This window comes from Sorex fumeus, unplaced genomic scaffold (assembly GCF_029834395.1).
Source record: "Sorex fumeus unplaced genomic scaffold, SorFum_2.1 ptg000044l, whole genome shotgun sequence".
Taxonomy (NCBI): domain Eukaryota; kingdom Metazoa; phylum Chordata; class Mammalia; order Eulipotyphla; family Soricidae; genus Sorex; species Sorex fumeus.
In genome coordinates, this window is record NW_026606101.1 from 70,413,621 (window position 1) to 70,439,309 (window position 25,689).

Sequence of the window (25,689 nt, forward strand, 5' to 3'; positions counted from 1 at the left end):
GAGGGCCCAAGAAGAGCCAGAGTCCTGGGGGCTTAGGGAGTGAGGAGTCTAGGGCCACAGTGTGTCCCCCACACACACACATGTCCCGAGTTACCCTCCTCCCGCCACCTGCCCCTGGCCACGGCACTCTTTCGCAGAGGCCTGTTTGAGAACCTCAAGCCAAGGAAGTACGTTATCACTTGCTGCATCTTAAGTTCTAGTTCCAGTTCGCACAGATCACTCGGGCGAGTGGCCCGTTTGTTTCTTGTGAAGCTCTAGTTTTGAGAGAAAACAGTGGCACCCCCACTTATTGTTTAGTTTTTATGCGTCTCCAATGTGAGAATGCTTTAAGGCTACAAGTTCCCACCGAACCCTTTTGTAGCCTGATTTGTTCCAGGAACCACGTGAGCTTTTTCTCAAAGAGCGCGTCAGCGGCCCAAGTCATTCCACATACGGCACTTTGGAATTCTGTGCTCCACAGTATTTATGAAAGAAATTCTTTTTCCTATTATTTGAAACCCACAGGGAAATACATTAGACTCTCCATTCGAGCTGTAGAACATGATGCAGTTGAGCTTAACGCCCTGGGGAGATTGAAAAACAGAGTTCTATTTTGGTGGTTGTTTTCTTGTTTTTCTGTGTTTTCCTTGCTATTTCCGAGTGGATAGAGACTGGGCACATCTAGCCATGCCTGATTACCAGAATAAAGGAACCAGGGCTCAGAAAATGCCAGAACTGAAATAGAAAGAATGGTGTGGGCGGAGACACGGAAGAAAGAAAAAAACAAACCCCCCAAAAATGTACCCATGTGAAACTTTTTTATTTCCTGGTTCTACATTTGTTCTACATTTACAAGTGACTGTTACAGCCCAACCAGCAAAAAAACAGGTGCAACTTGTGGCAAACAGTCTGTGCCTTGCAGGCCGGGGCCTCCCGCGCTGCGCTGCCTGTCGCTGAGCGGACCGACTGCTAGGCCCCAAACAGTCGCCTCCAAGGGCCTTTGTTGATCTGATGATCGAGATAAAGTTCAGTCTCTGTCCTTTGGCTAGAGCACAAGGCTAAAGCCTGAGACACAAAACCACATGCGCCTGCAGACAAGCAGGGGTCAAGCTGTCGAAGGTGCCGAGGCCCAGCGTGCTATGCTTCTGCTTAAGTCAAGGGGAAGGAGAGCGGGTCTCAGAAGGAATGTTCCTGGCACACACCCCCAGGGAGTTTTGTCGAAAGCAGTGCTAGTGATTTGGCTAGGCGGTTTGCATCTCTATACAGATGTATGGGTGGGTGAATAGAGCGCTCATGTTTCAGACCAGGGTACAGCCAGTTCCTGTAGGTTCTCCGTTTCTGGCTGAGATGTTTCCACGCTGACCTTTGGATGTTTTGGAGCCTAGGAGTAGATAGGTTAATTCTGTATTTGAGAGGGGGATTCAACATCATCTCTGTGCCAGGTGGCTTTGGGAGAACAGAGATCAAGAGACTGAGAATTGGGCTGGGGAGTTTAGTGGGTAGGACACTTTCCTTGCATGCAGCTGGCCTGGGTTTGATCCTGGCACTACACGTGAGCTCCTGAGCACTCCAGGAGTGATCCTGGGATCAGAGCCAGGAGTGAAGAGGAGTGAAAGACCAAGCACAGCGAGGCGGAGAAAGGGAGAGACACGCACAGAGAGACTTGTAGTTCAGATTCTTAAAGGCGGTGGAGAAGAGCCCCGATTCAGGAACATAATACAGAAATAGAAAAAGGTGAGTGAAGAAGGAAATTACGAAGGACATAGAAACAGTTTAGAAAAGACAAGTGTAGAGGTCACATGAGGTTTCAGAGGGCTTCCGCTGGAAAAATAGAAAAGATTGGTGGTTCTGTTTGGGCATATTGAGCTTCCAGAGTTTACCTATACAATCTGCCAGGAGACATTTCCATGACTTCAATATTTGAAGTCAACTCCCGGAAGAGAACAGTGCAGTCTCCTGCCCCCACGCCTGACTGTTCTCGCCAGGGCCCCTTGGAGGGGAGCGGGTTGAGCTTTCTTCCCCACCCCGACCAGGGCTCTGGCAGCCAAAGGCCTCCAGGACCAGCCACCACCGTGCTGACCCCACTCTCCGCACACATGAAGGTACTGGCAGAGGGACAAAGTCACGCGGGTTCCGGGGCCGAGATCTCCAAGCCTACTCGGATTTGGGCCGAGCATCCTCCACCCAGATCCTCCAAATACCAGTAGGCGGGGGTCACACCCACCAACTGGCCCCCTGGCGCCGTGTAATCCCATCAACGGCCAAGACTCAGAGACTATAAAAACCAGCTCCTGGAACCGTGCGGCCGCATTTGCAGCCGCATGACATCCTATTATGACATCTTATTATCTCTTTCCTACTTTGGACAAACTGGCAGGCTACCGAATGTAGCCTGCCCACACGGCAGAGTCTGGCAAACTCCCCATGGCATACCCAATATGCCAAATACCAGTAACAATGATGGGTCCCATTCTCCTAAAGAGCCTTGAATATAATCTCAGGGCTAGGATGAAGGAGATGTTACTGGGACCTGCTCGAGGCAATCGACGATTAACAATATTTGAAGGTTATAGAAAAGTGTTCAAGATCTGCTCACACAGAGTCAAGCAAAGGAGTAAAAGAATGCGAAAAAAATAGCGAAGAACTCAGTTCTGCTGCTTTCGACATTCAGTTTGAGCATTCCATTGAATTTCTGGATTTACAGGGGAAATTAGTCTAGTCCCGCCTGCCTGGGAGCTGCTTCTGATGGACAGAGTGAAGGGCAGTAAGGGGGATGGGAGCACTTGCTAGACTCACTGCATGGTGTAGCTTGGAGCAAAACCAAAGACCAGATCTTTGAGAGAGTGCATATTCCTGAGTTCTGAGGGAAAAACGTGCCAGAGCTTCCCCTGCACCCCCAAAAATAGGTGCCAGAGGAAAAAGCAGAAGACTGCCTAGTGCCTGGGCAAGACCGCAGGCTGTGGTCCTGGGCAGCGGCACGATCGCTTGTTACCGAAGCAGAGCAGGAGGGAGTCTGTTCTCGGAAGTGGCAGGACGGGCTTCAGGAAAGATGTCTGGGGGAGGCCTGTTCTGTGCGCGCTTGACACAGAGACCGTCCGAGGGACGACAGCTCTGAGGTCATTTGTCTGCAGAGCTAGGCAGAGCAAGACCATCATCTGAGAAATGTTCTTGGACTTGAATGAGGTGGGCAGGCTGGCTTAAGAGGAGAAAGAAAGGTGCTGGTTGTCGCAGGTTTGATGCTTCCTGGGGCCCTGTGGCGTGGGGCGCGGGGAAGCTGGAGGCGCAGGGTTGGTGCGAAGGGCCACATGTCCAGAAGTGCCTGCCAGTGGCTTGACTGTTCTCAGTTTTAATGTAAGGAGGAAGTGCCACGTGGCAGTGGGATCTTGAGAAGTGCGGGAAAGTCTCTCGTTTGAGCCACACGCTTCACTGAAGTCACCATTAGGCTCTTAGCCATCGCCGTGATGCTACCGTGTGCTGAGGTGACAAGGAATAATGTGGGTTCAAGCTTTTTGGATTTTTCACACCTCATAATTCCTACCTCCCTTCTGCTACCCTGTTTCTCGATTTAACTTTTGGGTTAATGTTATTGAGACATTTTCTTCTGTTACATCCTTCCCTGAAAATATCAAAGTTAAGAGGGTTTTTTTTAATCATGTAGGAAAAAAATATTCTTTAATTTTCCATCAAAACACTTTTATTCGTATAGGTAACCAGATCCAGTAGCTACACCAGAAAGTCCCAGTTCCAGGTGGAAGAGGAAGACATTGAAAAGCTAGAAATTAGGTACGTGCTTTGTTTGGCATTTCACTAAATTGCTTTTTTCTGTGCCAAAAGAAAATCCTACATTTAAACAGAAAATTTATAAAGTGAACAAAACTTAATAGAATTGTCTTTACCCAGTTTGTTGCTAAAATTTAGGAGGGAACGTGCATCTACATTAAGTCAAATCACTTTCTTCAAAATCTTAAATTTCTTTGCAGACAAATATGACACAATTTTCACCGATTTTATTCTACATATTTTTAAATTTTCCCAAACTTAACTGTGCCTTAAACTTCTGATTCATCGCATTATAGAAGCAAGGGCTGTCTAGAGAAGCGATTTGTGTGTTAGCCAATTAGAAATAATTGTTTTATTCTTCTTAACATATCTGCTGTCTAACAGAAATTTCAGTGAGGTAAGAAGTCTTGTAAGATGGTTTCACAGATGCATGTGTTTGGAGTTTGCGCCTTGCCCAGGTTCAGACCTCGATGCTGTTTGGGAGGGGAAAGTGTTTTACATGCATGTGTAGGTGTGGTGTTAACGGTGTGTCCAACTAAAGGGTGTATTAACCACGTTTGGAATGACCAGGTAATGTATTGGTCTAAACCACCTGCCTTGGCGTATTAACTGGTGCTAATTGAGAAGGAAACTAGACCCATCGTGGTTTCTGTTGTCCAGCTCAGCAGCATAATAACTCCGTAATCTCTCTGCTCCAGGTTCAGATAGACTTTGAAGTTAAGTAATAGAAGGGCTTCTTTTTTAAAATTTAAAATAATTGCTTTCTGTGCTTTAAAGTAAAAGTCGCTGCAGCATTCTGCTTTCTTTAGGTAGTGATTCTTTATAAGCACATAAAATCAATGCTCTAAGACCAACCAGAGTAATCATGGCTACTGATAAGTGTGATTTGTATTTGAAAATGTTCACAAAAAGTAACACCATCTCACATTTCAGGATCGACTTGTGGAACAATGGAAACCTGGTCCAAGATGTCTTCCTCGGTGAGATCAAGGTTCCAGTGAATGTCTTAAGAAATGACGCCTCTCATCAGGCCTGGTAAGAAGACAAACCTCCCCCTGAATTCTGCAGTTGTTGTCTCCTTTAATTCTGCGAATATATGCAAATACATGCTCTACTCTTGGCATATTTTAAATTTACAATGGAGTAAGTCCAGAATCCATGCATGATGATTAATTTTGCTCACTGTTGCAGAAAAACAAGTAGAATGATAGATGTATAATTTGGCCTCTGGGTATTGAGATAAAATAACCGAGTTGTCTCGTATTTTTCTGTTCAGAAACCAAGTTCTAACTGTGGAGAGAATGGAAAACATTTGTGACTTTGAGATGCTGAGGAGAGAAGGCATTAGTCACAAATCACATCTTCAGTTCAGAAATGTTGGTGGGACCAGGAGGTGGCTCAGAGGGGTTGTCGCCTCGGAGCAGCATGGGGTGTAGCAGCCCCAGGCCGTATGAGGGAGGCCCATATTATTTTTTTTAAAAGGACATTTCATTAGTAAACATAAGAACTTTGCCAACTGTGAGTGTTTGAAAAGCAAAAGTGGAGGAATTTGGCTCCGTGTGGGATCTAACCGTTGATTTCCCTTCCACACTCCCCATTGATATGCACCAGGGGTCGCCCTGGTGTTCTTTGCTGATTGCTGGGGTCTCAGTGTTGTGTGACTTTGTGGGTTTTGTCCTTGAATGCGCAGTTACAAAGTTGTTTATGATTTATTATTAAGTTGTTTATGTTTATGTTACAAAGTTGCTTGTGATTGGGTTTCAATCATACAATGTTCCAACACCTGTCCCTTCCCCGGTGTATATTTCCCATCACCAGTGTCCCCAGTTTCCCTCCCAGCACACCCTCCAGCCGGACTCTGTGGCAGCTTCCCTCCCCTCCCCTCCCCCTGCCTTTTGGGCATTATAGTTTGCAAGGCAAGTACTGCGAGGTTATGCCTATCCCTTTACCTCCTTTCAGCACTCAGTTCTTGTCCAGAGGGATCATTTCCAGCTCTCACTGTCAGCTGAGTCTCCCTGTTGCCGAGCTGGTCCCTGAGCACCCTTTCCAGGAGCTCTGGTGATTCCCCAACGTTTGTAAAATTGTGTTTCCTTCTCGGGGCTTCAGTGTGACATTACCCTGAAATGAATGCTGAGCTAAGACCTCGGTGGTTCCCTAGTCGTATCAATGCCAGTGTTGTTTGTTCTCTCCACAGCCCTGAGGAGCAGGTAGGTTCCGTGGCTCAGGAGCCCTCTTGCTAGACTTGGGTTTCATTTGCCTTTTACGCCTCACTTTTCGGACTTGGTTTCAGTTTCCTGGAAGCGGCAGTGAAAATGGGGTGTTGAGCTGTTTCTTGCTGTAGGTCTAAGTCTCACTTTGCGTGAGTCTGCCTTCCTGAGAAGCCTCATTCTTCACTTTGTGCTCGGACACACACACACATGCATTCAGGCATGCCACATCCGGTGATACCCTGGGATCTAAGTGGGGCTGGCCTGGCGAGTTCCTTACCTCCTGTGTATCTCTGGCCCATCACAAGTCTCTAAATTACCATGTCATGCTAAAAAAATGGAGTTGTGTGGAGTTCATGCCCAATTCAACCAGCTAATCAGTGGCTGAATAAATAGCAGTACTCCTACAAAAAAAAAAAAAAGAAGTCGTGCTTGCCCTTCAAAGTGGACTTGAGGAGGTGGAGTGATAGCACAGCAGGTAGCGTGCTTTCCTTATGCATAGTCAGCCTGAGTTCGATCCCCGGCATTCCATATGTTCCTCTTAGCCTGCCAGGTGTGATCCCTGAGTGTGGAGCCAGAAGTAAGCCCTGAGCACCCCCAGGTGTGACCCCAAACAAAAAATAAAATGAACTTGAAACATGCCACCAAGAGTGTCTCCATACGGGGCCTTCAGATTTCCCAAAACCTTATCCAAATGCCTTGTCAGTGTAAGAACACTAATAGAATTTAATTTCATTCCTATTTTTTTTAGTAATATTTAAAAATATTTTAAGGAATCTTACAAAAATGTTAGTACTAGACTTTATAAACCTTATACAGCGTAAAATAAAAATATCTGTTAATACAGCCGTACTTCCAAATGGAAAAATATTAAAATGCAAACGTTTTCTTTCAAGTCAGAAGTGAAGTGCAGTTGTCCCTTTTTAGTTATGGACTTATAGCACCCTCTTGTGGGAAAATGGTAAAAACATGCATGAGAGCTTGGGAAGTTTTATTTACCTTCAGGATGGGCTACAGAGATAGCACAGCGGGCAGGGTGGTTGCCTTTCACATGGCCAACCCAGGTTCGATTCCTTTGTCCCTCTCGGAGAGCCTGGCAAGCTACCAAGCATATCCCGCCCACACGGCAGAGCCTGGCAAGCTCCCCGTGGCATATTCAGTATGCCAAAAACAGTTAACAGCAAGTCTCACAGTGGAGACTGGTGCCCACTCGAGCAAATCGATGAACAACGGGAGGACAGTGCTGCAATGCAGTGCTGCCTTCAGGATATCAGGTTTATTCTCTCTAATCTTGTTAATTAGGAAATACTAGTCATCAATAATGTCATTCTGTCATTTGGGAAAACTTGTGTTTTGTTTCCTTTCTTCACTTTCCATGTAGTTGTTTTTGAACACAGTTTTTCTGAAATCTGACTTGATTTTTCCAGTTCAAAGTTTTCTTGGATTATAGCATGATCTAGTCATTCTGCCATTATCTCTTGACCATTTAGTCTCTTAGAAATTATGTATGGGGCCAGGGTAATCGTGCAGTGGGTGGGGCCTTTGCCTTGTATGCTTCCAGCCTACGTTCCATCCCCGACACTCTGTATGGTTCCCTGAGTACCTGGTTGCAGAGCCAGGAGTAACCACTGAGCATTTCTGGGTATGCGCCTCCCCCCAAAAAAGAAAGAAATGATGTATGCTCTTTTCAGGAAGGTGTACACACACACACACACACACACACACACACACACACACACACACTTAGTCTCTTAGAAATGATCTATGTTCTTTTTTAGGTACACACACATACATTTAGTCTCTCAGAAATGATGTATGGTCTTTTTAGGTTACAAACACACACAAAACAAAAATCAAAAATATACACACACATCTCTACACCGTGATACACACCCCTATATGTACCATTATACACACATGGCCACCTACTATATCTCAATAGCCCAGCTTCCTTGTTTTCACCTAGCAGTTTAGTGGAACCTCAGGAAATACTTGCTGGTTCGGTGGTGGATGAGAGTGCAGGTTCCCGAGCCAAGGCCCAGAGCTGCTGTTTTCCCCTGGTGTGGCCAGTTGCTCCCTCGCTGCTGGCCTGTCGCTGTCAGAGCTGAGTCACGCTCACCCAGTGTGGCTGGGGAGGCAGTGGCCTGGGAGTGACCCATGGTCCTGTGGTCGTGTCCCTGCTGTGGCCATTCCTGTTCCAGTAGCCTCTGCTTCATGTTGGGGCCCAGTACCATGCCGTTTGGAGTGCTCTAGAGATAATCTGGTTCCGTATCAGAGAACTGATTGTGCCAAATGTTTTATGTGCTTGAATAGCTGGCTACATTAATTTCTCCCCATCCCTGATGATTCAAAACAGAAAAATGAACATGAAGGAAATAGAAGCATTTGTCATGAGTTTTAACTTCTTGTTTGTTTTGGGGACTGCACTCAGATTACTTCTGGCAGGGATCAAGAACTATATGGGATGTTGGAGGTTGAACCAAAGTCCACTTGTGCAAGGCAAGTGCCTTCCACTCTAGCCATGGTTGGTTTTTGAAAAGTTAGATTCAAATAGTAAATACTGGTGTTGTACAACTAATATTTTCCTTGAGATGAGATGGTTTTCTAGTGTCCTAAATTTGACGTTAGTTCTCAGTCTTTAGTAAAAGTCTGTTGATGGAATTTGGGACCAGAAATGGCATCAAACGGTAACCGAGTCGCCTCGAAACAGCTACCTTTTCAGCATAGGTAGCACTGCATGTCGTTTTTCTCTGCTTTCTCAGTCCTAATTATACAAATTATGTAAAACTGAAATTGTCACAGTGTGGTTAGAATTCCTCCAGGAAGGGGTGGGGGGCACTGCCATCTTGGGTGGGGGGGTCGTGGGGATCGGACCCGGGGCTTCCACGTGCCCTGCGTAGTCTGCCCGTGGGCTGGAAGGAGCGGCTCCCAACGCTGCTGGGTGCCTGGTGCCACTTTCAGGCTGCAGCGTCTCTTTCCTGTTTACTCTTTCACGTGGGTAGGAGTCAGGCAAAAACTGAAGAAAACCAATTTGAGGTTTGGGTGGGGTTTTGGTTTTGTTTCAACTTTTTGGGCCACTCCCTGCAGTGCTCCACATTTTTTCCTGACTCAGCACTCAGAGGTCACTCCAAGCCCAGCCACGGAGGCCATATGTGGTACCTGGGATCAAACCCAGGTTGGCTGCATGCAAGGCAAGTCACCTGCCCACTGTCTTACTGCTCAGGCCCAAGGGTTGCTTTTGGTTTTGGGGTTTGGTTTTGTTTTAGTCTGGGGGACTTATTTGCAGCCCTAGACTTCCCAACCAGGCACATACCAGCTGTTTATACCAGGGTACAGGTATTTTTAAAGTCCTGGTTTTTTTTTCCTCTTTAGCTCTAATCCATAGACTATTAAATTCTCAAGGGTTTCTTCAGGTGATTTAAATCCATTTTTAAACTGTGTTTTAAAATAATAGATCACATAGTTCTGTAAATGGTCTGTATAGACTATTTTTTTTAATGTAGGAGTACTGCCACTTATTCAGCCACTGGTTAGCTGATTGAATTGGGCATGAACTCCGCCTTACTTTTTTTTTTCATAATTTTATTTATTTACTTTTCTTCTTATATTTATTTATGGAATCACTGTGGAAAAGTTACAAAGCTTTCAGGTTTAAGTCTTGGTCATACAATGATCAAACACCTTTCCCTTCACCAGTACTCATTTTTCACCACCAAGAACCCCAATATAACCCCCTCCCACCCCTCCCAATGCCTGTGAGGCAGATAATTTCTACTTAACTCTTCTCTACATTGATTACATTTATCATTTCGACAAAAGATGCACCATTATTGTTTAGAATTCCCCCCCCCCCAACAATCAGAATTGCTGAAAAGGCATTGTGAAATACTTTGTTTTCTATAGCTGGTATGAGGGTCATATAATGTCATATAATGATTTTGGATTTCTGCAAAGAGCCAGATAATTGCAAGATTGGTTTCTGTGCATCTGGTGTTATGGCTGTGCCGGAGAGCCACTTGTGGGGGACAGCTCATGACCTCCGTAGGGCGTGAAGGATGAGCTGGTACTGCCCCCCTTCCCATGAGACTGCAGTTGCCCCATCACCACCAGCTCATACCTAGCTTTCCTATAAGCTCTGAGGTGGCAGCCACCTTGCTGGGGGGAGGGGGCAGGGGGAGAGGTGGAAGGGAGCAACACTCTTTCCCTCCCGGGGAGGCATGGCGCCGTAGTTTAACACATGGTCCATTCACTTTTCTGCCACAAGCTGCTGGGCTCTGGATTAAGTTCTTTTACCTCTGGAGCCATGGCTGTTTTGCTGGAGAGCCACTCGTGGGGGGCAACTCGTGACCTCGGTAGGGAGTGAAGGACAAGCCAATACCGTCCCCCTTTCCCATGAGACTGCAGTTGCCCCGTCACCGCCGGCTCATACCTGGCTTTCCAATAAGCTCTGAGGGGTCGGCCACCTTGTATGCGGTCCAGATGCATTTCTGCCAAAAGCTGCTGGGTTTCGAGATTTGTTTCTGAGTCTCTGGAATCATGGCCATTAATTTGCTTGATCAGGAGCCAGAGAAGCCGCTTGTAGGCGGTGACTCGGGGTCTTGTTGGGATGGGGAGGAAAGGGCCGGTTCTACCCCCATCTGGTGAGGCCCCGCGTGTCTCGGCACTGCAGGCCCAAACCTGGCTGCCCTGTGGCCTCTGGAGGATGGCGGTCACTGGGCCGCCAGGGGGAACAGGCCAAGGCACGAAACCTATTTCCACCTGGATTGGCCCAGCCCCAGTAACCTACTGCAGGAACAGGACACATTTCTGCCAAAAGCCTTTGGGTTCCCAGATTCATTTCTGAGTCTCTGGGATCATTAAGCTGTTAAGCAATTCTATCAGGAACCAGAGAGGCCATGCTTCCAATTATATAGCTGAGCTGGAGGTGGTTTGTGGGTGTGTCTCCCACATACTTAACTTTTAGCCGTTTACTTTCTTGGTAAACTTTGCCCCAAGTTTTTGGGGTCTGGCCAAAGGCACAGCAGCAATTTGGGGGTATCTGAAAGTCTGACGGTGCCATCAGGCTGCTGATGCACTCGCCTCACAGGTACAGATTGACCTGCTGGCGGCACCATACCCCCAAGTATAGACTATTTTTAAGTGCCAGTGGTAGAGTTACATATCTACTTGAGTGTTACATAAATAACCTTTACCTTAGTGTTTACCAGGACCCAGCTACTAAGCTAAGTACTTCCATATCTACTTGAAGGAGTTGTGGGGATTAAGTCAGTGTGATACTATTATTACCCTACACTTGTGAAAAGTTTTATTATGTTATAGTTGAGTGTTAACATTTAAGCGTTGATAGTTACTGTGCCTCCCCACCACCACGGGAGGGCCCCATTTCCTCCAGGTACCGTTTTCGTGTTCTTGGGGTAGATGTCAGAGTGGGATGTTTTGGGATATATGGAAGCTCTAGTCTTAAATGTTTTGGGACCTCTTCAGACTGTTTTCCATAGACTGAAACGGACAAGGTTCCCACCCACCATGCAGGAAGTTCCCTCTCCACCACCTCCTCACCAGCGCTGGTTGTTGCAGGCTGTCTCAGGTACCCGGTCACTGATGGGAGATGATGCCTTGTGGGCATGGTGGTTTGTGTTTCCGTGATCACAAACTACAATGAACACTTTTGTTGCTGCTGTTGTTTTGTTCTTGGGCCACACTGGTGGTGCTTGTGGCTTATTCCTGGCTCTGCTCTCCGGGATCCTGGGCCAGCGCCCTGCCTGCTGGAGTATCTCCAGAGCCTACACCAAAAGCTTTTTTTTTCTTTTCTGCTTTTTGGGTCACACCTGGCTATGCTCAGGGGGGGTTACTCCTGGGTTTGCACTCAGGAGTTACTCCTGGCAGTGCTTGGGGGACTATATGGGATGCCAGGGATTGAATCTGGGTCGTCTACGTGCAATGCAAATGCCCTACCTGCTGTACTATGGCTTCAGCCCATACACTGAAATGATTACATGCCTGCAGACCAGCTCTGTGTTCATCTGCGTCTCCTTTTTGGATCAGATTATTGGGGGTTTTGTTCTTGAGCTTTGTGGGTACTTTATATATCGTGGATATTAGTCCTTTATTCAGCATAATGTGTACAAATATTTTATCCCATTCAGTCGGGCATCTTCTGATTTTAGCCTAGGCTGCTTTTTGCCCAGGTGAAACCTTTCAAAGACCCATTTGTTTACTTTTGGGGTTTTTGGTCTTTGCCACTGGAATCAGAACATATGAAACACCTCTGAGGAGTTCTGCTTATGTTTCATTAATGCATTTTATGGATTCTGGTTTTTAATTTTATTTATTTTAGTAACATTGTTCACAATAACTTACTACATTCGGTATTCCAACCCCGATCCCACCACCATTATTTTGAATTTTCCCACCATCACCCAAGCCTGCCCCCAAAGTAGGTCCTAAATTGCTTCTTTTGTATGGCTTGTTATGAATAATGTGTTAAAAACGATCCAAAAAAGTTTCCTTAGAAGAAAACTGAAGATTATTGTATCGCACCCTAGAGCCATTCAGCCCTTGTATAAGAGATTGCTATCATGTTCTGACATGTTGAGCCTTGTGTGCTAACATTTATTTATTTGTTTGTTTTGGGGTCAAGATCCATTGCCTTCTCCCATGGCCTCTTAAGTGTGGTGTGCTGCTCTTGGTGCGGCAGTGGAGCAGAGTCGGGAATCTTGCGTGGCCACAAACGTGGCCGTGCGTAGTACTGACGTTGCTTTTTTCTACTCCTCTTCCTTGGATATTTCGGTCTGATTTTACATATGTATTTTTTGCCTTGTACTTACCTAAATCTTTTTTGACTTCTGATTGTTGCAAACATTTCCCTTGTAGTTATGCTGCTTCCATGTAGTAACATGAAAATTAGTTGATAAACGTTCATCTGTTTCAAGGACTTTACATACAGAATTGACTTGGGAACAAGATCGCTTCTATTTTCCTTGGTGGCATGCCTACTCCAGATCATTTATGGAGCGGTGGCAGGACCTCCCTCCCTCCCCCTCCACCCCCCCTCCTTCCTTTCTTCCCCCCCACCCTTGGGCACTGTAGTTTGCAGTATTATACTGAAAGGTTATCCAGAATATCCCTTACCTACTTTGAACCCTCCAGTCTTGTCCAGCGTGATCATTCCCAGCTGTTATAGTCCTACTGGGCCCTTCTCCATCCTACCTACCCTCGGTCTCACACACATTTGTCATTAGTTCCAACCATTGACCAGTCCTCCTAGCCCCTGTTTTCCCTGGCCGTGGATGGAATCTTATTTTTCTTGTACTTTTTATATAATAAAAGTCGTCAGAGTTTTTAAAATAGATTTTATTCTTAAATGAATCTTCTGCTCCTTCGGAAGTGGTTCTGATCTAAAGTATTGTTGATTTGGTGGTGGCAAAGGTAAGGTTGCTTTTGTGGGTAGGTGAGCTATTAATTTACCTCATGGTTGTAAGCTTAATGTCACATGAGGTTGATTGTCCTTTTATTTTAGGTACTTACTACAGCCAAGAGATAATGGAAACAAGTCATCTAAAACTGATGAGCTGGGGTCTCTTCGGTTAAACATCTGTTACACAGAAGACTGCGTGCTTCCTTCAGAGTACTATGGTCCTTTGAAAACTTTGCTGCTAAAATCACCAGACGTTCAGGTACTTTCAGAATCTTAGGTATATAATTTAATGGGAAAGGCTATAAAAATGATTCTGTAGATGAGGAAGCTATTTCCAAGTATCAAGTTTCATTATGACAGTAAGTTTATAAATCTATATATACGTATATATGTATATATATATACACACACACACAAACACACACACACACACATATATATAAAATCACTTATCTGAACCACCCCTGGAGTAATGTGATTCCAAGATCATTCAAATTTCATCCCTGAAAGAAATGAAGCCTTCATTCTGTAACGTGTTACTGATATCTTATACAGGGGCTTAATGTCTCCAAGGTGAGATCCAACAATTTTCACACACTTTCCTCTAAGGAAACCTTTTAGATCATTTTTAGTGGATTATTCTCAACAAAAAAGCAATATAAAATAAGTTATTTAGCATCTGCCTTTGGGGCAGGCTTGGGTGGTGGTGGGAAAATTCGAAATAATGGTGGTGGGAAGATGTAATGGTAGGATTGATGTTGAAATATTGAATGTAATAAATTATTATGAACAACTTTATAAAAATAAAATTTAAAAAAAAAGAAAAAAAGAAAATGAAGCCTTCGGCTGTGAGGGCAGCCGTGAGAGGGAGCTGACCTCTCTCTTGCTGCCTTTCTGTCCTAGCCGGTATCTGCCTCAGCTGCTTACATTTTGGGTGAAATCTGTCGAGACAAGAATGAAGCTGTTCTGCCCCTTGTGCGGCTGCTGCTGCATCACGACAAGCTGGTGCCCTTCGCCACGGCGGTGGCCGACCTGGACTTGAAGGATACTCAGTAAGCGCCCACACTGGCAGCCCGCTGTGCGCTGTCTGTGCGTCGTACTTCTCAAGTGTTGGCCAGTCTTGTGTTAAAGAATTGCTCGGTGGGTCGTGAAAGGTAGCTCCCAAGTCAGCAAAGAAAATCCACCCACAGAGAATTATTTCACGAAGTTTTTTGGTTTTTTGTTTGTTTTGTTTTTTGCTGTTTGAGTCACATCTGGCGATGCACAAGGGTTACTCCTGTCTCTGCACTCAGAGATAACCCCTGGGATGCTGAGAATTGAACCCGGGTTGGCCGCATGCAAGGCAAATGCCCTACCTGTTGTGTTATTGCTCCAGCCCTCATGAATTATTAAAAAAAATGTTCCAGTGAGTGGTTTTTAGTAAGCCTGAAAATCCTAACGGTGATAGGCGTGTTTTTGTTGTTTTTTTTTTTAATTTTCCAATTTTTCTTTAGGCACTCTGATTTTCAGTACTGTGAATAATAGTTTTAGCCATCCGCTGTTCCAACACCACAGTCACCTGGGTGTCAGCGTCTCTTCGCCAAGGTCTCAGGCTCGCCTCCACTCCCCACCCTGCCCTCGCGGTCGGCTCGGCTCTGGAGGGGATCCTGGGGCCTGCTGCCGTTTGTTCCTCCGCTGGATTTCTTTGTGTTCCACATAGGAGACATCGTGCTGATTTGTTCTTTGCCTGACTTCACCCGGCACGACACCCTCCAGTTCCGTCCACGTGGCAGCAACTGCATGACTTCTCCTTGGAGCTGAGTCATGTCCGTTTGTTGACAGGCCACACTGTGTTGGGCAGGGGTGCGAGGCACACACAGAGGTGCTCAGGGCTTCCTCCTGGTGCTGCACTCAGGTGCTCTGCAAGCAGTTCTCAAGGAAGCATACGTAGTGCCGGGGATTGAACTCTGTCCCACCACTTGCCAGGCAAGTGTCCTACCCGCACGGTCTCTCCAGCCGTACACTACAGTTGCTTCATCCAGTCACCTGCTCGTGGACTCGCGCTGTGAATAATAACGAGCTTTTTCACTTTGAAATCGTCAGGACCCACCACCTAGCGGTGCTTGAGCGGCTGTCTAGAGAGCTGGGTATTGTGGACATTGGACTCTGCTGGCTGTGTGCCACGCAAGCTCCCTGCCCACTGTACCACCTTTCTAGCCCCAGTCCTGCCACTTTTAAATGAATAGTAAGACTTAGCAGAATTGAGTGCAGCCAGATCAAAGAGGTCATTGTTGATGCCATGGCCTTTATGTACCACATTGGGTTTTACCTTATCTCTAATTGTATTTCAGAGATGCAAACACAATTTTTAGAGGAAACTCCCTGGCTACCCGATGTCTGGACGAGATGATGAAAATAGTGGGAGGGCACTACCTGAAAGTGACATTGAAACCCATCCTGGATGAGGTAAAGCCACGGGCCTTAGTGGCGCACTCCACAGTGCTCTCGGGGTGGGGTGGGGTGAGGGTAGTACTGGAGGAATAAGGTTTAGCACTTTCTAGGTCAAATCAGTGATCTACTTTCCATCAGGGGATTTGTATTCAAAGAGCACATCGTAATGTAAGGATTTTAACTGTGTCTAGGGCAAAATTGAACAGAGCAATACACATGCGGAACTTCGTTAGTGCATTTCCATTTTAACCAGCATTTCAAATCTATGAGAAAGATTTATATGATGCGGAGGGTATAGTATATACATTATTTCTGGATGGAAATTTTAACTGCTGCAATTTCTGTTTTTATCAGAAGATTAAGTCATTTTCATTTGGCCAACTTGTTTAGTAAAGAAATTAAATGAAACAATGTATTCCGCAGATATGTGAATCCTCTAAACCCTGTGAAATCGACCCTATTAAATTGAAAGAGGGAGATAATGTAGAAAACAATAAGGTAAGTTTTAGTCTCCTTATGCATCAAAATTGCCTTACTGTTTGTTACACCTCTCCTGCTGACGTCACCACGCTCTGCACAGGGGTAGTGCTGCTGTTTGACTCTTGACACAACGCGGGTGCTCTTGGGAGCGTTTCCTGCACGTCGTTTCCTCACTGGGGTTTGCTGTATTGCTGTCCTTGCCGTATTTTGTCCTTGGCTCTAGCAGCAGTGGTGAAGTCAGGCCGCCTGTGCTCGCAGCTTGCACCCTCATCCCTGGCCATCCCTCGAAGTCAGCGAGTACTTGGAGTTGCTCCCAGGAAAGCAGGGAGTCTGTTAAGGACACAGGTGTCCCCAGCGGTAGATAAGAGCGCTCACGTGTCTCCACCACTCAGCCATTCCCCTGACTTTCCTTTGGATCCCTTTATCCTCCGCTGTTTCTTACGATGTTCATTCCACGCTTTCGTCTGTTTCTATATCCAGCGAGGCTAAATCTCTTTTAGTAAATTGGGTCCGAATGCAAATGGATCATTTTGAGAAGGAAAATAAAGCTTTAGAATCCCAGTCATAGGCGCTCGAGAGATAATACTATAGGGAGGGTGCTTGCCCTGTACATGGATTACCTGGGTTTAATCCCTGGCATCCCATATGGGTCCCCAGCACCTCTCGGAGTGATTCTGAGTGCAGAGCCAGGAGTAACCCCTGAGCATCGCTGGATTTAGCCAAAAAAACAAAGTCTAGAATACTGGTGACAATTGTCTAGTAGACCTCTTTTTTATTACTTTTTTTTTCCTTTTTGGGTCACACCCAGCGATGCTCAGGGGTTACTCCTGGCCCTGCAAGAATTACCCCTGGCAGTGCTAAGGGGACAATATGGGATGCTGGGAATCGAAACCAGATCGGCCGTGTGCAAGCCCGACCTGCTGTGCTATTGCTCCAGCCCCCATTACTTCTTTTTCTAATCAAAGCTACTGAAGACATATAAAAGTTAAAATATAAAATGTTCACCTCCTTTAATCCTCTAGGAGAATCTGCGCTACTATGTGGACAAGTTATTCAGCACGATTGTCAGGTCCAGCATGAGCTGTCCCACCGTGATGTGTGATGTCTTCTACTCTCTGCGGCAAATGGCCACTAAAAGATTTCCTAGTAAGTACCCGATTGCACTAAAACAGACCTTTTTTTTCTATATATTTTCCTATATTTTCTACATTTATTTTGTGAAGTTTTTGTCTCGACGTAAAATGTTTAAAGCTTGATATATAACATAGTCTTTAGCATTTGAACAAAATATCTGATTTAATCTGGAAACATTCCATTTCGTGTCAGTACTGTGGAGGTTGTGCACAAAGAAAAATTTGAAACCATTATTTTTTTACAAGGTGAAAATTGAAGCAGAAAATGGTGACATGCAAATGGACAAAAATACCATTGTCATTCATACCAACAACCTTTTCCACATGCATGCATTCAGATAGTGAGGATTTTTGGGTCCATACAACTAACTAGATTTTTTTTTTACGTGAAGTAAGTTTATTTGGGAAGTCAAAGCGGGGAAAGAGAGAGATACGTTCTTTAAACAGAACGCAGACGTCTCCAGAGTGAAGAAAGCAAAGTACACCTCCCGGACATGGATGTGGCCATTTCCCCAAAGTGGGAAAGTGTATCCACCATTAAGAAAGTTCACATCTTGGGAAGCGTGGCTGAATGTGCCACAACCCGCTAGATTTGATAATTTGAGAATGATAAGTTTTTTTAAGAAATGGTTTTGGGTACTAGGAACACCTCTGTTGCTATATATATATATATATATATATATATAATTTTGAGGTATCAGTATATGCTGTAATTTTGCAGTAGCAGCTGTATCACGGCTTCGCTTGAAAACACATCATGAAATTGTGAGTTAGCTAGGGACGTGCATCTCAGTTCCGTGAGCAGACTTGCCATGGCTGTTCCAGCTCTGCCTGAAGGGCGGAGGGAGGCAGCTCCTTGAGGGACCGTATTCCCGGCCGTCACAGTGCTTGTCGGGATGCGACTCTGAAGGGTGCATGCACGCGAGTGATGAGGTCTTTGCTGATGGTAGCCAAGACACAGACAGCTCACTCCAGAGAAGCGTACGAAACCCAGAGCACACAGCAGCAGACCCACGCACGGAGGGATGGAGCCCTGTGTTCAGTAAGGCCAGAAGCGCAGAACACTGAGCAGCCCGGCCCACTGCTGGCCTGCATGCGCCTCCTCCATCTGTATGGCAGAGCATGAGCTCAGCCTCGAGCGTCCCTCGGCAAGCAGGGTCAGATCTAGGCCAGGCCTTTTCCAGAGTGGGCCCCACCCCCGCCCTGCCCCCAGTGACCTAGGCCCTTTGCTATGTATTTAGACACACACTTGAGCGGTTCAATTCTTACATAAGTGATATGAACATGTAGTTTATTTCATTTTTTACTGCAAACTCAGTCTGGCTTCAATCCTGATGTCTCCGTGTCCTGAGTAGACGCAGGGGTGTGTTTTGTCGCAGCGAGTTGTACAACACTTTCATGCTTGCCGTACTTCTGAAGAACATGTGTTCTTCATACGGGAGGCTGGCAGGAGCAAGCAGTTCTGATGAAGTACAGACTCAGTGGACTTCCCTAGAGAGTAGCTGAAGAGCGAATTCAGATCATTCCTTCACTCAGAACCAACGTCTTCGCCATCTGGTTAGTCAGTGATCAAAGCCTCAAGGTAGCTTTAGTTTATCTTTACTGTGAAATTCAATAGCTTTTTTAAAGTGGAAACGTCTGCTTAGTGCTTTTATTGTCTCTCCTCTGATAGTGGTGTTCTCTGTTGTTGTTTGGGGGGCCACACCCAGCAGGACTCAGGGGTTCCTCCTGGCTCTGCACTCAGGGATCAACCCTGGTAGTGCCTGGGGGACTCTGTGGGATGCCAGGGATCGAACCCAGTTGGCCGCATGTAAGGCAGGCTCCCTCCCTGCTGTACTGTTGCTCTGGCCCCTTGATTTTTAAATTTAAGGGGAAATGGAAACAGTGCTCCAAGACTGAAAATAGTCTCCTAACCTGAAAAGGGACAAAGTGTCCCCACTAGGTAGAGCGAGTTACTGCTTTTCTTTCCTGGTAGCTGGAGGGGACTTCTTGCAGATGAGAAGAGAGGTATTTTTCCAAACGACAGTATTTCTGGAAACCTAGCATCTTCGCCTTTATCATTTCTTTCCGAGTTTCTCAATTATAAGATCTCCCCCTTTAATTTAGTCATAATCATTAACTGTCATTTCATTTTTTTTTTGAGGGGGGTGGTCTGGGCCACATTGGTAGTGCACAGGGGGGCCATGTGCGGTATCGGGAGTCCTACCCGGGTGCAAGGCGAGTGCCCTGACCCCTCTGCTCTCTCTCTGATCCCTTCGAGTTGTCATGTCATCTACTCAGTCCTTTGGGGACGACTTACAGCGGTCTCCTACTCGGTCTACATGTCTTCTCAGTAGTTCTCACTTGGCCATCCGTGTTTTTGTGCGTGACATGTCACCGTTTTTCCCTGCAGATGACCCTCATGTTCAGTACTCTGCAGTGAGCAGCTTTGTATTTCTCCGTTTCTTTGCTGTAGCCGTAGTGTCACCTCATACTTTTCATTTGCGACCTCATCATCCAGTAAGTGTTCTTCTCAAAGCTTTCTTCCATTTTCAGTTGTGTTGCAATGAGGAAAGACAATTTCGCTTGGTTGTACTATCTTAGAACCGATACTTAAAGACTGACGCAGCCAAAGAAATGCTGGGTACATTTCAGAGAAGGCTAAAAGCTTTTTTTGTTGTTAAAAGATATTATGCCAGAGTAATAAAATGTTGATAAGTGGTGAAGCTTTGTGATGGGCATAGACAGGATTTATAATATTTTCCCTCCACTGTTATATATCCTCATAAGTTTGCATAACACAAGATTTTTTTATTACAGGTTTTTGCATTTGCAAATATTTCCAAGTGATTTGGTTTTTCTCTTTAATGCAGTAGAAATTTACTGGAACATAATTTGATTAGGATTGCTGGGTTTTTTTTTCCACCTGAGATGGTACTGTAGGTGGGGGATTTTATATTTTTGTATTCAAGTTCCGAGTTACTGCTATCTTTCCTGCATGGGCCCACACATTTCTTAAATTCATATTCCCCTACATCATACTTTTTGTTCATTATTTAAACTGCTTGGTTCAATTTTTTTTTTTTTGCTTTTTGGGTCACTCCCAGCAATGCACAGGTGTTACTCCTAGCTCATGCACTCAGGAATTACTCCTGGTGGTGCTTGGGGGACCATATGGAATGCTGGGAATCAAACCTGGGTTGGCTGCATGCAAGGCAAATGCCCTACCCACTGTGCTATTACTCCAGTCCCTTGTTTCAAATGTTTTGTAAATTTATACAAATCAGTGACAAAAACACTCAGATCAAAAATTACAATAATTAAGAAATAATATAGTGGGTAAGGCGCTTGCCTTGCAGGCAGACATCCCAGGTTCAATCCTTGGCACCCCGTGTGGTCCCTGATCCCTGAGTGCAGAGCTCAGAATAATTCCTGAATTAACCAGGTGTGACCCAAAAACAAAACAAAACAAAAAATGTAATAATAGACTAAAATAATAATGCTTACTTTGTACTGGCCTTCTTCTTGGTGTTTTCTATATTTACTTCGAGAGCTAAGTCCTCTTGTTGTCCCACTTACAGCTACAAAAACATCAGTGTCTTCTCCACAGCCACCATCAGACTAACGTAGCCCAACTTGCTGAGTGCTGCTGGGAACCCTGTCAGCCCTGTGCTCTGCACTGGAGCTCTAGTGACAAGGAAGTGCTCCCTGGCTAATGCGGGGGGCCGGGGGGTATGCTCAGGCCTGGGAGTTGAATGGGCCTTGAGGCCTCTCCACTGAGAGCCACTTCCTGTCATTTTATCAGTTAGATTTTATCCATATTACTTGCTGGAATGAATGGATAATTCCTTTCTCCAATAAAGGGTCAAGTGCCCCTTTCACTTTGAAAACAGCACAGAACCTTCTGCTGCAGCAGCAGCAGCAAACACATTCTTCCCTGCCAAAGGTCTGGGTTGCTACAGCAGCAAGTGGGCCGGTGTTTTTCAGTCCACAGAGCTGTTCTTTCTGTGTCATGTCACAAGAACCAAATAGAAGGCATGGGATGGCAAAAGCTTGGTGGCAGCATTCTGGACATGACAGAACTCCCACCTCTGGGCTCGTGACTTTGCTTTGTGTCCAGATTGGATCTGCATGTTCTAATAATAGACATCACAAGAAAGTCTCACCACAGGCTCCATGTTCCAGCCACTTTCCTAACCATTAGGCCAAAAGGATTGCTTTAAGCTATCATTTCACTTAGTGGTTTGTATCTTAGTATGACCTTGTCTTCCTAAGAATCTTCTAAATGAGGCCAAGTAAGGGGTATTGTCAATTCAAAGAACAGAAATTGAGAGCAAGGAATAATCCCATCATGACGTTTGTCCTGCTGTTGATAAGCATGTGTTTATAATCTCTCGTGATTGTCAATCACTCAAACCAGGCCTGCATGTTTTTCGATGGCATGTGGCATCTTGGAGAGAAAGCCCATCCAATGAGGAGCCTTTTCTAATCTGTGGAAACCTGTGTGTATTTAAGTAGGGAGCATGAATCCAACAGAAGGAGCTTACTAGCAGATGATTAACTTGGAGGATTCAGAATTAGCATCTTCGGGGTCAGAAAGATAGTTCAGGGGTTAAGGTGATTGCCTTGCATGCAGTCAACCCCCGTTCCGTTCCTGGCACTGCATATGATCAGTTACCTGGGCACTGCTGGGTGTGGCCCAAAACAAAAAGAAAGAAAATGTGACCCATAACTTTGAGTGGAGAATGAGGGGGTGCGGGGGAGATGGATTATTCTGTTTTTTAATAATTATGGTGAAGCAAAGTTTTTAGAACAAAAATAGTCAGATAGCAGTAGTTTCATATGATTCAGCCTAACAGAACATCTTGGAGAAATTCAGTTCAATAGCACATTGTCAATTTTTTTGTATTGTTCAAAACCAGGGAATAATACGGGCCTTTTATAGAAACAGTGAACTTTCCAAAAATATTTTTCAAATAGCCTTGAGGTATGCAACTATTTCTCAGTAAATTTTAGTCACGGCCCATATAGTCCTTGTTCAGGTTATGTCACACACACCAAATGTCTCTCCCCCTCCCCTACCCCCATACACTCCCTCTTTTCAATGCGTACATACTGACAGGAGTAGGAACTTACTAGGGAACACTGTTATGGATCCTGTAGTATATTCTTTCTGAAGGACAGGTGTGAAAAATCACCGTGAAGGACAGACTCAAATCGTTCCTCTCTGCTGACATCCTTCATGAGCTGGTGACTTCTCATTTGCTCAGCTGAATTTGAGTCTTTCTTACCACAGCATAGAGAGCTGAGTGCAAGGGCTGGAGCGATAGTGCAGTGGATTACCCTTGCCTTATACTCAGCCAACCCAGGTTTTATCCCCCGGTATCACATATGGTCCCCCAAGCACCACCAGGAGTAATTTCCTAAGGGCAGAGCCAGGGAAAGCCCTGAGCATCACTAGGTGTTAAAAAACGAAATGATGAGGGGGAGAGAGAGAGAGAGAGAGAGAGAGAGAGAGAGAGAGAGAGAGAGAGAGAGAGAGAGAGAGCACTGATTGCAGAGTTCATTTAAATTATTGAATATGTTTAGAGATGGGTTGAGTAGAGAAAATTTGAAGCTGCTGTTTCAAGTTACATCTTGTATAAAAGTGGATGCCATGGATGTGCCCAGACTGTAAAAATGATGTCTATATAGTATCAGTTAAGACGAACATTAAGTATAGTTCCGATTGTCAGCTACCTATGAATTTTTTGTCTCTCAGTACAAGGTGTGCCCATCCTGAGTTAGATTTTATCCATATTACTTGCTGGAATGAGTATTTTTGAAGCACGGTTTTAGGATAATATATCCTATTCTCTATTTTACTTTTAAAACAAATCTCACTTCCTAAAAGCTACTGAATTTTGTATCTTTTTCTTTAGGATGCACAGACAATTAGAACATTGACTCTCATCTCAAAAACTATTCAAACTTTGGGAAGCTGGGGGAGTCTGTCCAAAAGCAAGGTGAGCCTTCACATCTGTTCTTGTACTGATGCTTCTAGCTGCTGCTGTTGTACAGGCATCTGTCTCTCCCACACTCACCCGCCTCTAAACTGAGACAAGCAAAACCAGATAAGTACATATGCAGCGGCTGTTTCGGTTAGATGCCGTGCACAGTCACCTAACAACGATTGAAAGAAATCTTGAGCTCAAAGCTGTCAGCCCCCTGAAATTCCAGGAGAGAATCCTTTTTAACTTAATTCTCAGCTAGCTCATTATATTCACAGGTCTCAATGTATAAATCCCTCTGTTTTTTTTTCTTTCAATTTTAGTCAAGTTTCAAAGAGACATTCATGTGTGAATTTTTCAAAATGTTCCAAGAAGAAGCATATATCATCGCAGTTAAAAAGGTATGATTGCTTTACCATGGGGATAGCATTGTTCGTGACACTTTCTTGGAGCCAGACCTTTCTCCTCCCATACAAAACTAGGAGTTTTCTTGCTATAAAAATATATAAATGAGTTTTAGCAAAAGCTACTATTTCCAGTGACTTGGTCACAGATCACAAGTACCTAGAGTTAGAGTCTCTTGACTGTGGCACTGTGATAATTTGGATTAATACTTGATTGTTAGGGGCTGTTTAGTACATTATAAGACATTTTGACAACTAAAAACTGTCTTCAAACATTGCCAAATGGACAAAAGGCCACTGATTTGGAACCTTCAGTCAGGGGATATAAAGGCTTAGTGTGGTGCCATTTTTTTTCATTTTGTGTGCACATAATTGATACAGTTTTTAAAAATTATTGAATATTTTATAAATAGTATAAACTTATGGTAATAATTCAAGGAAAGTTGCCTAGAGGATTCAAAAGTCTACCTTATATATTAACACAAGGTCTATGAGGGACCAAAATTTCTATATTTAAAAGCTAAGAATATTCTGAAAGGCTCTTTGGTCCTGAATCGTCCTAAACAAATGAGGCATTATTGCAGCACCTAAAAATTTTGAAAATAGCCTCTCAATAAATGAAAAATGTTTTTAAATTTAGAGCCAGAAAGGAAAAAGGAATTGTTTCATCTTGATTAGTGGAAGTTCAACCAAGAGTTATGCAACCATTGAAAGGTTTTGCAAAGCCTTTCAGAATACCAGGCAAGGAGATGCTGGCCTTTTCTTTTTAGGACACGCTGAGATTTGTGGGACAGTGAGCCCAGACTTAGGTAGCAGGATGGTGGCGTCCTCTCTTGTTCTTCCATTGTCCGTGCACTGGCAGCATCTGATCCCACCACAGTGAGCTGAGTTGGTGTCAGTCAGCGGAGAAGGCATTTCAGGCTGCCAGAAGTTTCTGTGTTCCTCATCCCAGTCACCCACTTAGGGACTGAGGGGGCGTCAGTACAACCCCTTTCTCAGACTTAGCTCTGGACTCCTAAACCGACAGAGGCTCTTTGTCCCCAATGTACCAATTTCCTCTGCTGTTTCTGAGGAAGTGCCATGCTCAAAGCCGCTAATGCTTACGCATATGCAGCCCCTTTCTTTTTTTTTTAATTTTTATTAGTGAATCACCATGGGGTACAGTTACACACTACAAATTTTCGTGCTTGTATTTCAGTCATACGATGATCGAGTACCCATCCCTCCACCAGTGCCCATTTTCCACCAACAATGGTCCCAGCATCCCTCCCACCACCCCCACCCCATCCCCTCCACCCCACCTGGTCCCCTCCACCCCACCCTGCCTCTGTGGCAGGGCATTTCTTTTTGCTCTCTCTCTCTCCTTTGGGGTGTTGTGGTTTGCAATAGTTATTAAGTGGCCATCGTGTTTGGTCTATAGTCTACTTTCAGCCCACATCTCCCATCCCGAGCAGGCCCTCCTAGCACCCTTTACTTGGTGGTCCCTTCTCTAAGCTGCTCTTTCTCCCAGCATGTGAGTTTGGCTTCTAAACTGTGGAGTAGTAATCCTCCTGGTACTTATTTCTACTTTCTTGGGTGTTAGCCTCCCATTCTGTTACTTTATATTCCACAAATGAGTGCAATCTTTCTATGTCTGTCTCTCTCTTTCTGACTCATTTCACTTAACATGATACTTTACATGTTGATCCACCTATATGCAAATTTCATGATTTCATCTTTTCTAACAGCTGCATAGTATTCCATTGTGTAGATGTACCAAAGTTTCTTTAACCAGTCATCTGTTTTCGGGCATTCAGGTTTTTTTCCAGATTCTGGCTATTGTAAACAGTGCTGCAATGAACGTTTAAGTGCAGATGTCATTTCTGCTATACTTTTTTTGCATCTCTGGGA

General features: G+C 44.9%; 1 protein-coding gene across 2 annotated transcripts in view; it reads left to right on the top strand.

The window, feature by feature from the left end:
- The window catches only part of RASA2 (RAS p21 protein activator 2), a 101,767-nt gene that overhangs the window by 60,791 nt on the left and 15,287 nt on the right, over nt 1-25,689 (top strand). For both annotated transcript variants that reach the window (XM_056121112.1, XM_056121114.1), the window contains exons 8-17: nt 3,686-3,762; nt 4,693-4,794; nt 13,486-13,642; nt 14,287-14,435; nt 15,714-15,828; nt 16,237-16,311; nt 17,316-17,439; nt 19,819-19,925; nt 23,327-23,410; nt 23,719-23,796. In XM_056121112.1, the coding sequence (XP_055977087.1) occupies nt 3,686-3,762; nt 4,693-4,794; nt 13,486-13,642; nt 14,287-14,435; nt 15,714-15,828; nt 16,237-16,311; nt 17,316-17,439; nt 19,819-19,925; nt 23,327-23,410; nt 23,719-23,796 (1,068 nt within the window). The remainder of the gene's footprint in view (nt 1-3,685; nt 3,763-4,692; nt 4,795-13,485; nt 13,643-14,286; nt 14,436-15,713; nt 15,829-16,236; nt 16,312-17,315; nt 17,440-19,818; nt 19,926-23,326; nt 23,411-23,718; nt 23,797-25,689) is intronic.